Below are 11096 nucleotides of genomic sequence, written 5' to 3'. Positions count from 1 at the left end.
ATACAAAGCTCAAGCAACTGGGACGGAGTTTAAATTCCAAGCCTCTTGGCTTTTTCCTCTTTGAAGTGCTTATATAGCCTTTGCTCTAGGTGGTGTCACAGCAGGTAAGATGTTTTCCTTTCTAATGTTATATCAAATCCCATAGAAACATCTCATTAGTCTGCTTTTTACTTGCCTGGGAAGAGTTACTTGACTCATAAAAATGTGCGTTTAGGTGGTTACTAAGTTATGACCCGTCACAACTACTACTTGTCATGGGATTCAGAGCTTCACCGTATATCTTCAAAAGGAACTCTCCTTACAGTTCTAACAGCATCCCTTATTAAGCAGGTGTGAGTGTATTAGGTTCATTAAGGCCTTTTGACCTCTTCCTCCGGCATTGAGCTTGACCAGGAATGAATCCATCCTTCTTTTCCTTTCTTCTTTAGAAAAAGGTGTCTATTGGTATCTAATAATTATTAATGATCTTCGAAATCAGTATTTTATTTTCATCGTTCAGACATTGTGAATATGGATGAAAATGTTGGCCTTAAATAAGACTCTTTTAAAGGTCTAGATTCCTGGCTTTCCAGGTAGGGTTTGTCTGATAATAAGAAATGCCTTGGAAAAGAGGTTGGGGCGCTCCTATCGTGGCTCAGTGGTTAACGAACCCAACGAGGACCTATGAGGACTCGGGTTCCATCCCTGGCCTTGCTCAGTGGGTTAAGGATCTGGCACTGCTGTGGCTGTGGTGTAGGCCAGCAGCTGCAGCTCCCATTTGACCCCAGCCTATGCTGCAGGTACAGCCCTGAAAAGACAAAAGACAAGGAAAAAAAAAAAAAAGACTTGGTTAACTTCTGATTTTTCTGGAACTCACATTCTATAACTTTTTTTGTTGTTGTTCTGTGTTTGCTTGTCTTATCACACTAGCTAAAAATTTGTCATGGTATTGGTTTTATGTTTGCCGCTGAAACCTGATCTTTTGAAAGGTGTGTTCTTTCTTAGCATTTTCTTAAGAAAACTGTTCCTCATCCTTTCTGGAGGCCCTAGGAGAGAGTCATGGCCTTGCCTTTCCCAGCTTCTAGAGGCTGTCTGCGTTCCTTGGCTTGTGGTCCCTTCCATCTTCGTAGCAGGCAATGGCCGGTCAAGGCGTCCTCACATCGCTCACATCTGACACGGACTCTTCTGCTCCCTCCTCCGTATTTAAGGAAGAGGCCTTGTGATGATGTTGGACACACTCAACATTGAGGATAATCTTCCTATTTTCAGGTCAGCTTATTAACAACCTCCCTTCCCCTTTGTCCCGTAGCCGAACACAGGCAAAGGTCCTGCGGTTAGAACATGAACAACGTTGGGGGCCATTATTCTGCACAACCCACCCTGGTAAGGAAAAAATACACAACAACAGTACCAACACCTAAAAAATATGCAGGAATCAATTTAGTTAGAAAGGCAGAAGACCTACATGAATAAAATGTTAAAACAGACCGAAGAACAGAAAACTAGAATAAGTGAAAAGATAGGTCCTTGGACTGAAATATTATATTCATCATTATAAAAATGTCAGTTATCTTTACCTTAATGCCACTTAGATCTTAACACATTTATTGAGATTGTCTCATGATGTGACTTTTTTCAAGTAGGTAAGATAAGTGTAAAGTTTTATAAGAAAAAGGAAAATACGAATGTTCTGGAACTTGACATTTTATCAGTTCAAGTGAAGTATAGAAACCTTACCTCCCTTGATCTCCTTTTACTCTCCTCTTCTTGGTTATTTTCCCATCTATTCCAGCAGGTGTTTCTGAATGGTTGGTTTCTCCAATTCTGGGGTGTATGAGGCAAAAAGAAACCCCAGGAAACTCACCACTGTGTGGTTCCTTGACTCTCAAAGACTCGAGTTGGTTTGGCTTCTTCTACCTTTCAGAGTCAGCTTTTATTTGTTCTCTATGTGATTCCCAGAATTTTTCGCCATACTTAGAAGAGGAATGGGGGGAATATACATCTACTTCCTCTTTCTGGAAGTTCTCTTCCTTACTGTTTAACTGCGTGAGAATATTCATTCTTACACCCTGAGTGTCCAATGAACCTTAAGGTATTTTATGCAACCACAAATATAATGATCATGAGACAATCTTATATTTTTTATTAGGCATGTAAACACCTAGATGGCAGGGTAAAAAAATAGGTCAAGGTTATATGTGTATGCAACTATGATTACTGCTATAGGGGAAAAACCATTGTGAGAAAGAAAAGTGGATGTTTTCAGAATACTGGCAGTGGATGTTTGGGCTATGAAATGATGAGGGATTTTTCCCTTTCATGTTCCAAATTAAAAAAAAAGGAATCTGGTACTTTGATAATTAAAAGTAAAATAAAATACACATTTATTATATTCCTAAGTTTTTTCTCAGAATGATTCATAAAACTAATGACATTTTACATAAATAAGCTAATCTATCTGTATTAGCTAATCTATCTGTATTAGCTAAATAATCTATCTATCTGCTAAAAATATTTCTCCTCTGGATTTAGGCAAAATCAAACCACTGGCACGGGCAGTAGTTAGATAATTACCTTGGCATCAAGTGGCTAGTATTTGAACAGTAATAAGTCACAAAGCTGTGTTTGCCATATGCTGAAGGAATGAAAACATTTTATTTGGAGATCAGCAAGAAAGCTCTACAGACACCAAGAATATCGCAAGCAAGCAAGCAGGGGAGGGAATGGTAAAACAGATATACATCACGGATGCTTAGAGGACAATTTCAAAATACGAAAGCCTTTTTTTTTTTCTTTTTAGGGCCGCACCCGAGGCATGTGGAAGTTCCCAGGCTAGGGGTTGAATGGGAGCTGTAGCCGCTGGCCTACACCACAGCCACAGCAATGCGGGATCTGAGCTGCACCTGCAACTTACACCACAGCTCACAGCAATGCCAGATCCCCAACACCCTGGGCGAGGCCAGGGATCGAACCAGCCCTCTTGGTTCCTGGTAGGATTTATTTCCGATGCACCACAACGGGAACTCCTATGAAAGTCTTCTTGACTTGAGTTTCAAGTGTGGGTGTCCTCGAATGAAGCGCCGTCCCCTTCCCGAGATGCTGCTCGATTCCATCCCACCATCTGCAGGGCTGGGTGTTTACACCTTCATGCACAGCAGTTTTCAACGGTGCAAATTATGTACGCTGAGCATGGCTCACAAGCATTGCTTGATGCGCTGGTTGCAGTGCATGGGTTACAGGGAAGCCTGTGGAAAAATCCATTTTTAACTGAGCTTCACATGAGGAAGCTGGATATAATGTCAATGCAGAGAAAAACCATGGCAACTATGTGCCCTGCATATTATGTTCTGAGGAATACTCTTTGCAGAATAACATTTGACTGAAACCTATTTTTTTTTCTTTTTAGAGCCGCACCTATGGCATATGGAAGTTCCTAGGCTAGGGGTCAAATTGGAGCTGTAGCCGCCGGCCTACAACAGACACAGCAACACCAGATCTGAGCCACATCTGTGACCTACCCCACAGCCCTCGGCAATGCCAGATCCTTAACCCACTGAGTGAGGCCAGGGATTGAACCATATCCTCATGGATACTAGTCAGGCGCTTAACCCACAGAGCCACGATGGGAACTCCTGACTGAAACCTATTTTATCCCTGGATCTACAATTGTCACTTCATATACATTGCAGCAGTGATGGTTGAATGAGCTTTCATGTATTTTCTTTACTTGGCAAATGCCATCTTATGTCTGTTCCTGAGTTCCCCTTAATGGAAGACAGGAGCAAAGGGAGACGACGCAGCATGAGATGTCATATAGGATATCTTTGCTGCTTTAGAACTTTAGAATACTTGGAACATTTCTATTGTCATGGGATTAGCCTCGGTTGCTTTTCATTCTTTTTTTTTTTTTTTTTTTTGTCTTTTGTCTTTTGTCTTTTGTCTTTTGTCTTTTTTTTAGGGCCGCACCCGGGGCATATGGAGGTTCCCAAGCTAGGGGTCCACAGCAACGCCAAATCCGAGCCGTGTCTGCGACCTACACCACAGCTCACGGCAATACCGGATCCTTAACCCACTGAGTGAGGCCAGGGATCGAACCCACAACCTCATGGTTCCCAGTCGGATTCGTTTCCACTGCACCACGACGGGAACTCCTGCTTTTCGTTATTCTTTAGGGAGATCCTTTAACACATCAGGGATGTTTGACCTTGGCCAGATCTTGAGGAAGTAAGATTGTCCTTGCGCCTCTCTGTGACTCTGGGGCATGTTGAGAGTAATTGTGTGGAACTTGCCTGCAGTCCTCGCTCTCCAGGAGCCCCCGGTACGTGGTGATCTCACACTCCAGCCGGGCCTTCGTGTCCAGCAGCACCTCATACTCCTGGTTCTGACGCTCCAGGTCGCAGCGGATCTCAGCCAGCTGGGTCTCCACGCTGTCGATGAGGTGCTGCATCTGGGCCAGCTGCGAGCTATACTGGGCCTCGGTTTCTGCCACCGTGCATTCTAGAGATTCCGTCTGCAGAAGGAAAAGAGTACAAGAGCTGTTTTTATTCAGTCGCCAGGGCCAGATCACCTGTTTTCCACCCTTGTCTTAGCTTTTCTTCCCCACCCACCCCCAGCTCTGTGACTTTGGGAAGATTACTTAACTTCTCTGAGCTTCAGTTTTATTCTATAAAAAACGAGGAATGCAAAGCACCTTATTTCACAGGATGGTTGCGAGGGTTAGGTGAATAAATATACATAAAGTATGTAAAACGGTGCCTGGAAAAACTTTAAGGGTGGGTAAGCATTGATTTTCATCATCACTACAACCACCCAACCTGCCACATACATCTGTAGCCTAAAGAGGATCAAAAGCATTTCAGAGGCAACGTTGTGTGTGGTCTCCTGGCTCCTCCGGTGGTTGAGAGAAGAGACTCTGAGATTGAACCACTTGGATTCAGTTTCCATTTCTGCCTCTTAAAAATTGCAGGACCCGGAGTTCCCGCTGTGGCGCAGTGGTTAACGAATCCGACTAGGAACCATGAGGTTTCGGGTTCGGTCCCTCCCCTTGCTCAGTGGGTTAAGGATCCAGCGTTGCCGTGAGCTGTGGTGTAGATTGCAGACGCGGCTCGGATCCCGCGTTGCTGTGGCTCTGGAGTAGGCCGGTGGCTACAGCTCCAATTCGACCCCTAGCCTGGGAACCTCCATATGCTGCGGGAGCGGCCCAAGAAATAGCAAAAAAAAAAAAAAAAGCAGGACCCTCTGTTACTTAATCCCAGTCTCGGTTCTCCTCATCTGTCTCACAGGGTCAGTACAAGGGCTTTGCCCCATGAGGTTATGGTGACGCTTAATTAGCTTTGTGCCTCTGCCTTTCACACAGTGAATGCTCAGCTATTATTCACCTAAATGTTCTCTGGAGGACCTAGGGTGGCACCCACAGAGGAACGGCTTAATGTAATCTCGAATGCGTGGTAGTCTTTTTGCTTGCGTGGAGTGGGAGGCAGGGAGGGGTCCAGGTGAGGTGTGGATCCTGGGAAAGTTTAGAATAGTTGTAGAATGCCAAGTCTGGACCTCTGTGTTTCAGATGGGATGGGGGGCTTGGAAAACTGGCCCGAATCAAAAGAGAGATGGAATCCATTGGAATTCTTCAGTGCCTTTGACTCAGAAGTTCCCCTTTCCTTCTGCTCCTGCCCATTCCCTCTCCCTCCTTGTCTCTGGAGGGTGCTGCAGGATCATGCCTGAGCCCCGGGGGGGAAGGTCAGGGCATCCTAGTGGGGCAGTGCAAGCTGCTGACCTATCCCTTCTGCTTCTAGCTGCATAAACAGCATACTTGAAACAGACAAGGGTAGAGATTACTAATATGTGGAATCAAATTAAAAATGATACAAGAGAACTTATTCACAAAATAGAAATGGAGTCAAAGGTTTTGAAGCCAAACTTAGGGTTGTGAAAGGGAAAACGCTGGGGGTGAAATAAACTGGGAGATTGGCATATACACACTACGATACACAAGATCAGTAAGTAACAAGCACCTACTGTATAGCACAGGGAAAGCTGGCTATTCAGGACTCTTTGATAGCCTACGTGGGGAAAGAATCTGAAAAAGAATGGATATATATATATATATATATATATATATCTCCACTTATGGAGATATCCATATATATTTCACTTTTGCTGTGTACCTGAAACTAACACACTAATATAGTAAGTCAACTATATTCCAACAAAATTTATTAAAAAAAGAAAAAAAAGGCAAGGAAATGCAATCCTTGCACATTGGAAATTCAGACCTTCTGCTCCATGAACTGTGGGTCTCTCCTTTGGGTTATGGGGACACTATCTCAAGGCCTGACTCTTCAGTGACAAAACAGTTATCTTTCCCTTACACACCAGGCTTTGCTGTGCTTGAAGCTCAATCTCCAGAGCAGTGGCTGTGCGTTTCAGTTCCAGCATCTCCGTCTGGCAGCCCTGCAGCTGCTCTGCACTGGACAGCTGCTGCTGGTTCAGCTCCTCCGTCTGTAACACAGGCCTGATTAAGAGAAGGCAAATAGGGCACAATCGGGATGCCTGGCATTTTGCTGCTCCAGATGCTCACCTGAACGGCAAACCATTCTTCCATGTCTCTGTGGTTGTTGGCGAGCACGGTTTCATACTGACCACGCATCTCATCCAGGACCTTGTTGAGGTCCACGGTGGGGGCAGTGTTTAGCTCCACACTGAGTCGGTCCCCCAGCTGTTCACGAAGCACGTTGACCTCCTGTGGGTGGATATTATGGAGTAAATAATATCAGAGTGGTGGGGAAAAAAAATTCAACTGGACACCCCAAAGGCATCCCATTTCTGGTTTGGGGAGTTGTGGGTAAAAGTGGGGGATCAAATTCAGACTGCCTAACCTGAGTCTGGTTTCATCACTCAGTTTCTCCACCTGTGGAATGGGTATGATTTTTACCTTTACCAGAGAGTTATTGCGAGATATATGAGTTAAGAGACATAGAAAACACTTATCAACACTTATTGGTGCCCAGTAAGTTCTCAATGTCGGCTGTTATTATTGTCAACAAATGTTCAAGGGGAAGTTAGACTTTGTTATGTCATCCAGCTCTTCATTTTTTTTAGCATCATCAATAAGGGATAAGTAGGAGTTCCCTCTGTGGCTCAGTGGTTAATGAACCTGATTAGGATCCATGAGGATGAGGGTTCAATCCCTGGCCTTGATCAGTGGGTTAAGGATCCAGTGTTGTCATGAGCTGTGGTGTAGGTCACAGATGCAGCTCATATCCTGCATTGCTGTAGCTGTGGTGTAGGCTGGCAGCTACAGCTCAGATTTGACCCCTAACCTGGGAACCTCCATATGCCAAGGGTGAGGCCCTAAAAAAGACAAAAGACAAAAAAAAAAAAAAGAGATAAGTATACACTTCACATTTAATGATTTTTTTTTTGGCCATGCCCAATGCATGCAGAAGTTCCTGGGCCAGGGGTTGAACTGTGCCATAGCAGTGACCAGAGCCACAGCAGTGACAATGCTACATATTTAATTGCCAGGCCACCAGGAAACTCCACATTTAGTGATTTTTAAAAGTTTATAAATGCAGCATATTTAAAAGTATTTGTCCAAATACTGCATGAGTCTATATTGCCTTTTTTTTTTCTTTTTCAGGGATGCACCTGCAGTGTGGAAGTTCCCAGGCTAGGGATCCAATTGGAGCTGCAGCTGTCGGCCTACACCACAGCCACCACAATGCTGGATCCAAGCTGCATCTTCAACCTACACTGCAGCTTGCAGCAATGCCGGATCCTTAACCCACTGAGCAAGGCCAGGGATCGGACCTGAATCCTCCTGGATACTAGTCGGGTTCCTAACCTGCTGAGCCATAATGGGAACTCCTATTTCCTTTTTGAAATGGCCTTTATATTCTGCAATGATCAGCCTGCTTTTCACACCTTATGGGTTAGAGTTAAGAGCAGCAGAAAGCCTCCAGGAAAACCATGTGTGGGTTTGCCTCGGCCACAAAAGCAGTGGCAGGTGAAAGGTTTGGTTCCTCCAGCTGGCCCTGGCCAGGGGTTAATTCCGTTACATTCAGAGACACACCAGAATGATCAGGCTGGGGAGTAATAGTGCCTCGAGTCCTTTTCTTCCACCTTAAGCAACATCTGCTCAAGTCCAATCTATATACACAACACGGGTTCTGTCAGTTTAACTGTGCCCCTCTTAGAGCCGTTCAGGGATTTTGCCCTTTTCCTCACCTCTTCATGGTTTTTCTTAAGGCAAAGGAGATCATCCTTCAGAGACTCCACATGAGCTTCCAGGTCAGACTGGCACAGGCTCAGCTCCCCCAGGATCCCACGCAGGCCGCTAATGTCCATCTCCACCAGCTGGCGGAGGGACAGCTCAGCATCGTACCTTTCACAGCAAGAGACACAGCCGGTGCTTACCCCGCTGGACACTGCGCAAAGCGCTGGGCCTACCAATGACTGACGCGTGGACCCAAGGAACCCACATATCGTGACTCCTTCTACTCCCCAAATAATGAAAATTCAAGCTGCGTGAGCATTCTTCGCTTTATATATATATATTTTTGGAGGGGAGGGGGGTTGGAATTTTCTTCTGTTTTCTTTACACAGAATGAAGCATTTTCATAGCACATATTTTATAGGGTTTGCTTAGAGATGAAAACAGAAGGAAATTTCACAATTACTTCTGGCTTAAAAAATATTATGTAGAGAATACCAGTGGTGTGTGTGGAGCTATGTGAGAGAAGGAGAGAAAGAGGCAACCGTAAATTATTTTCCAATTCAAATTAACCTTACTTTGACCTAAAGTCATCGGCAGCCAGTTTGCAGTTGTCAAGCTGTACAGCAAGTCTTGAGTTCTCTGCCTTCGTACACAAGATCTGGGAAGCAAGATATTATGTCATAAGTGGTTCTGTGAAAAGAAACCCAAGTATCTACTTGTTTAACCACTAAGGCATCACTTATCTTTTAAAGTTTTACAAGAAAATATAAAGTAGCTTTCAGGCTGCTTTTATTAACCGTGTCACTTTGTGAAGAAAAAAAGGAGCACCAGTTATAAATGAAATGGAGAAATAAAAAGGTTTAGTTTTTTAATGACACAAGACTTTTTTTTTTTAACCGTCACACCTAAGGCAGGGCCAGGGGTCGAACTGGAGCTGCATCTTTAGGCTAATACCACAGCCACCTCAAGAGTAGATCCAAGCCACGTCTGTGACCCAGGCTGTGACAATGCCAGACCCTTGACCCACTGAGTGAGGCAAGGGATTGAACCTGCATCCTCATGGATACCATGTCACGTGAACCTGATGAGCCACAACAGGAACTCCAACCTAAGACATTTTGCAGTATCCCTTGGCACTTAGGTTTTTCTCCAGAAGTAGTTTGTTTTACGACTATAGTACCATCCAAGATAATAAAAAATTCATCAGTAATAAAGGGAAATAATTACTAGGTGAAATTATAGGATTAAAAAGATGGCATTTTGGGAGTTCCCTGGTGGCCTAGCAGTTAAGGATCTGGCATTGTCACTGTCATGGCATGGGTTCAAACCCTGGCCCGGGAACTTCTCCATGCTGCAGATATGCCCCTTCCAAAAGACATTTCAATATCTGCGTTAAAAATACTATACAGGATTTCCCGCTGTGCTCAGTGGGCTCAGCAGAGGCTCTGGACTGCTAGAACGAAAGTTCGATCCTGGCCCAGCACAGTGGGATAAGGATCCCACATTTTCTGCACCTGCAGCGTTAAGTCACAACTGCAGCTCAGATCTGATCCCCAGTCCAGGAACTCCGTGTGCGGGGGTGGGACGGGACAAAAAAGAAAAAAAAACGCGTACATGTGTACACGTACAGTGTGTCACACAGAAGTCCTTCTCGATATAACACTGTTGTTCCTCCTTCCCTAGCTGATAAAGGTAAATTTAGAGGTCAATTATTTTATCATGATCACTTAGTAATTAGCGGCAGCCTAGGGGCTGGTGCTGAGGCCTCCTGACTTTCCTCTGCATCGCATTACCTCTGAGAAGTCCCTCCCCTTTCCCTGGTATCCTGCCACAGAACAGCCTCTAGCAGAACAAAAATAAAGCAAGTCACAGACTGGGAAGGTGGGACTTCAGGGCGATGAAATACGAGACCTTTTGTTGGAGCTCTTCAATGGTGTCGAAGTAACTCTGATAATCAGGGCACACCGACGGGGCGTCCTCTTCACACTGTTCCCGGATCCTGCATTCCAGCTCCGCATTCAGCTCCTCCAGCCCGCGCACCTTCTCCAGATAGTTGGCGAGTCTGTCGTTCAGGAACTGCATCGTCTCCTTCTCGTTGCTGTTGAACGCGCCATCCTCACCCCAGACACAGTTCCCCACCAGGCACGGAGCGTGGCAGCTCCCGGCCAAGCAGCGCGGCCTGAGGCAACCAGCTGATGCACAGGACCTGGGAGTGTGGCATCTGGAGGTGGCACAGGCGCTGGGGAGACACGTGGCGTCCACGGGACCGGTTGAAGCAATCGCGCCATCAGAAGCCCCGGCCCTCGACGCAGAAGAGCAGCAGGAGGGGGAACAGTCAGAAGCCATCCTATCAGACGAGAAGGGCAGAGACTAGTTGCAAAACTCCAGCTGCCTGCCTCCAAAAGTCTCCTTCTCTCCGGAGACTTTTATATCAGCCCCCAAATGGGTATTTACGCAAAGCACGCAAAGCACCGGATGTTTTCCGGTGCCAGTTTTCATATGAACACTCATTAGTGTTGTTTATTTGTTGAAGAAGAGTTTTATGCCTCATAAAACAGGCATAACTTCAAGTTGCTAAATAAGGACACTGTTGCCATGTGCCGGGAGGATAAAAATGCTTTTTTTCAGAAAATCTTCATAGGAAATACTTTCCTTTTGACCAAATAAGGAAAGAAAAGGGAAAATTTGGCCAATCAGTAATTATAGATACAATTGATTGGGCATAAGGAAAATAATATTCCCACAGATTTTGAGCCTGTGCCTTGAAAATGGTTTATGTCTTCTTTTAAAATTAATATTACAAGTCATTTTTTCATTTTTTTAAGGTTTTATTGAGGTAGAGTTGACTTACAAGGTTGTGATAATTTCTGCTGGACAACAAAGCGGTTCAGTTATACACGTGCCC

At 44.9% G+C, this 11096-nt stretch overlaps 2 protein-coding genes across 2 annotated transcripts in view; one reads left to right on the top strand and one right to left on the bottom strand.

The window, feature by feature from the left end:
- Positions 1-822, top strand: part of LOC146398133 (uncharacterized) — a 153327-nt gene extending 152505 nt beyond the window's left edge. The window contains exon 4 of the transcript XR_014821167.1: positions 699-822. The gene's annotated coding sequence lies outside the window, so the exon portion shown is untranslated. The remainder of the gene's footprint in view (positions 1-698) is intronic.
- A 1781-nt stretch (positions 823-2603) lies between these two features.
- KRT40 (keratin 40) lies at positions 2604-10592 on the bottom strand. The gene is made up of 7 exons (XM_021067013.2): positions 10103-10592; positions 8767-8849; positions 8203-8359; positions 6554-6715; positions 6349-6474; positions 4269-4489; positions 2604-3224 (listed from the first exon to the last, which is right to left on the bottom strand). Exons 1-7 carry the CDS (start codon positions 10535-10537, stop codon positions 3125-3127), a joined length of 1284 nt encoding a protein of 427 aa, XP_020922672.1. The 5' UTR covers positions 10538-10592; the 3' UTR covers positions 2604-3124.
- Between the last annotated feature and the right edge of the window lie 504 nt (positions 10593-11096).

This window comes from Sus scrofa, chromosome 12, assembly GCF_054392235.1.
Source record: "Sus scrofa isolate SSC_HxYL_T2T_F1_AM1 chromosome 12, Sscrofa_HxYL_maternal_Yorkshire_Landrace_v2.0, whole genome shotgun sequence".
NCBI classification, from domain to species: Eukaryota; Metazoa; Chordata; class Mammalia; order Artiodactyla; family Suidae; genus Sus; species Sus scrofa.
The sequence above is the reverse complement of the archived record's forward strand: the minus strand, read 5'-3'. Positions and strand labels throughout refer to the sequence as shown.

Bases quoted from the DNA above. Each gene is read 5' to 3' on its own strand.
- KRT40 (XM_021067013.2), bottom strand. From the start codon at position 10,537: ATGGCTTCTGACTGTTCCCCCTCCTGCTGCTCTTCTGCGTCGAGGGCC. The intron at 6,475-6,553 runs GTGAGCATCTGG...CCTGTGTTACAG, and splicing joins AAGAATGGTTTGCCGTTCAG to ACGGAGGAGCTGAACCAGCA. The intron at 4,490-6,348 runs GTGTGTAAGGGA...TTCCTTCTGCAG, and splicing joins TTCAAGCACAGCAAAGCCTG to ACGGAATCTCTAGAATGCAC.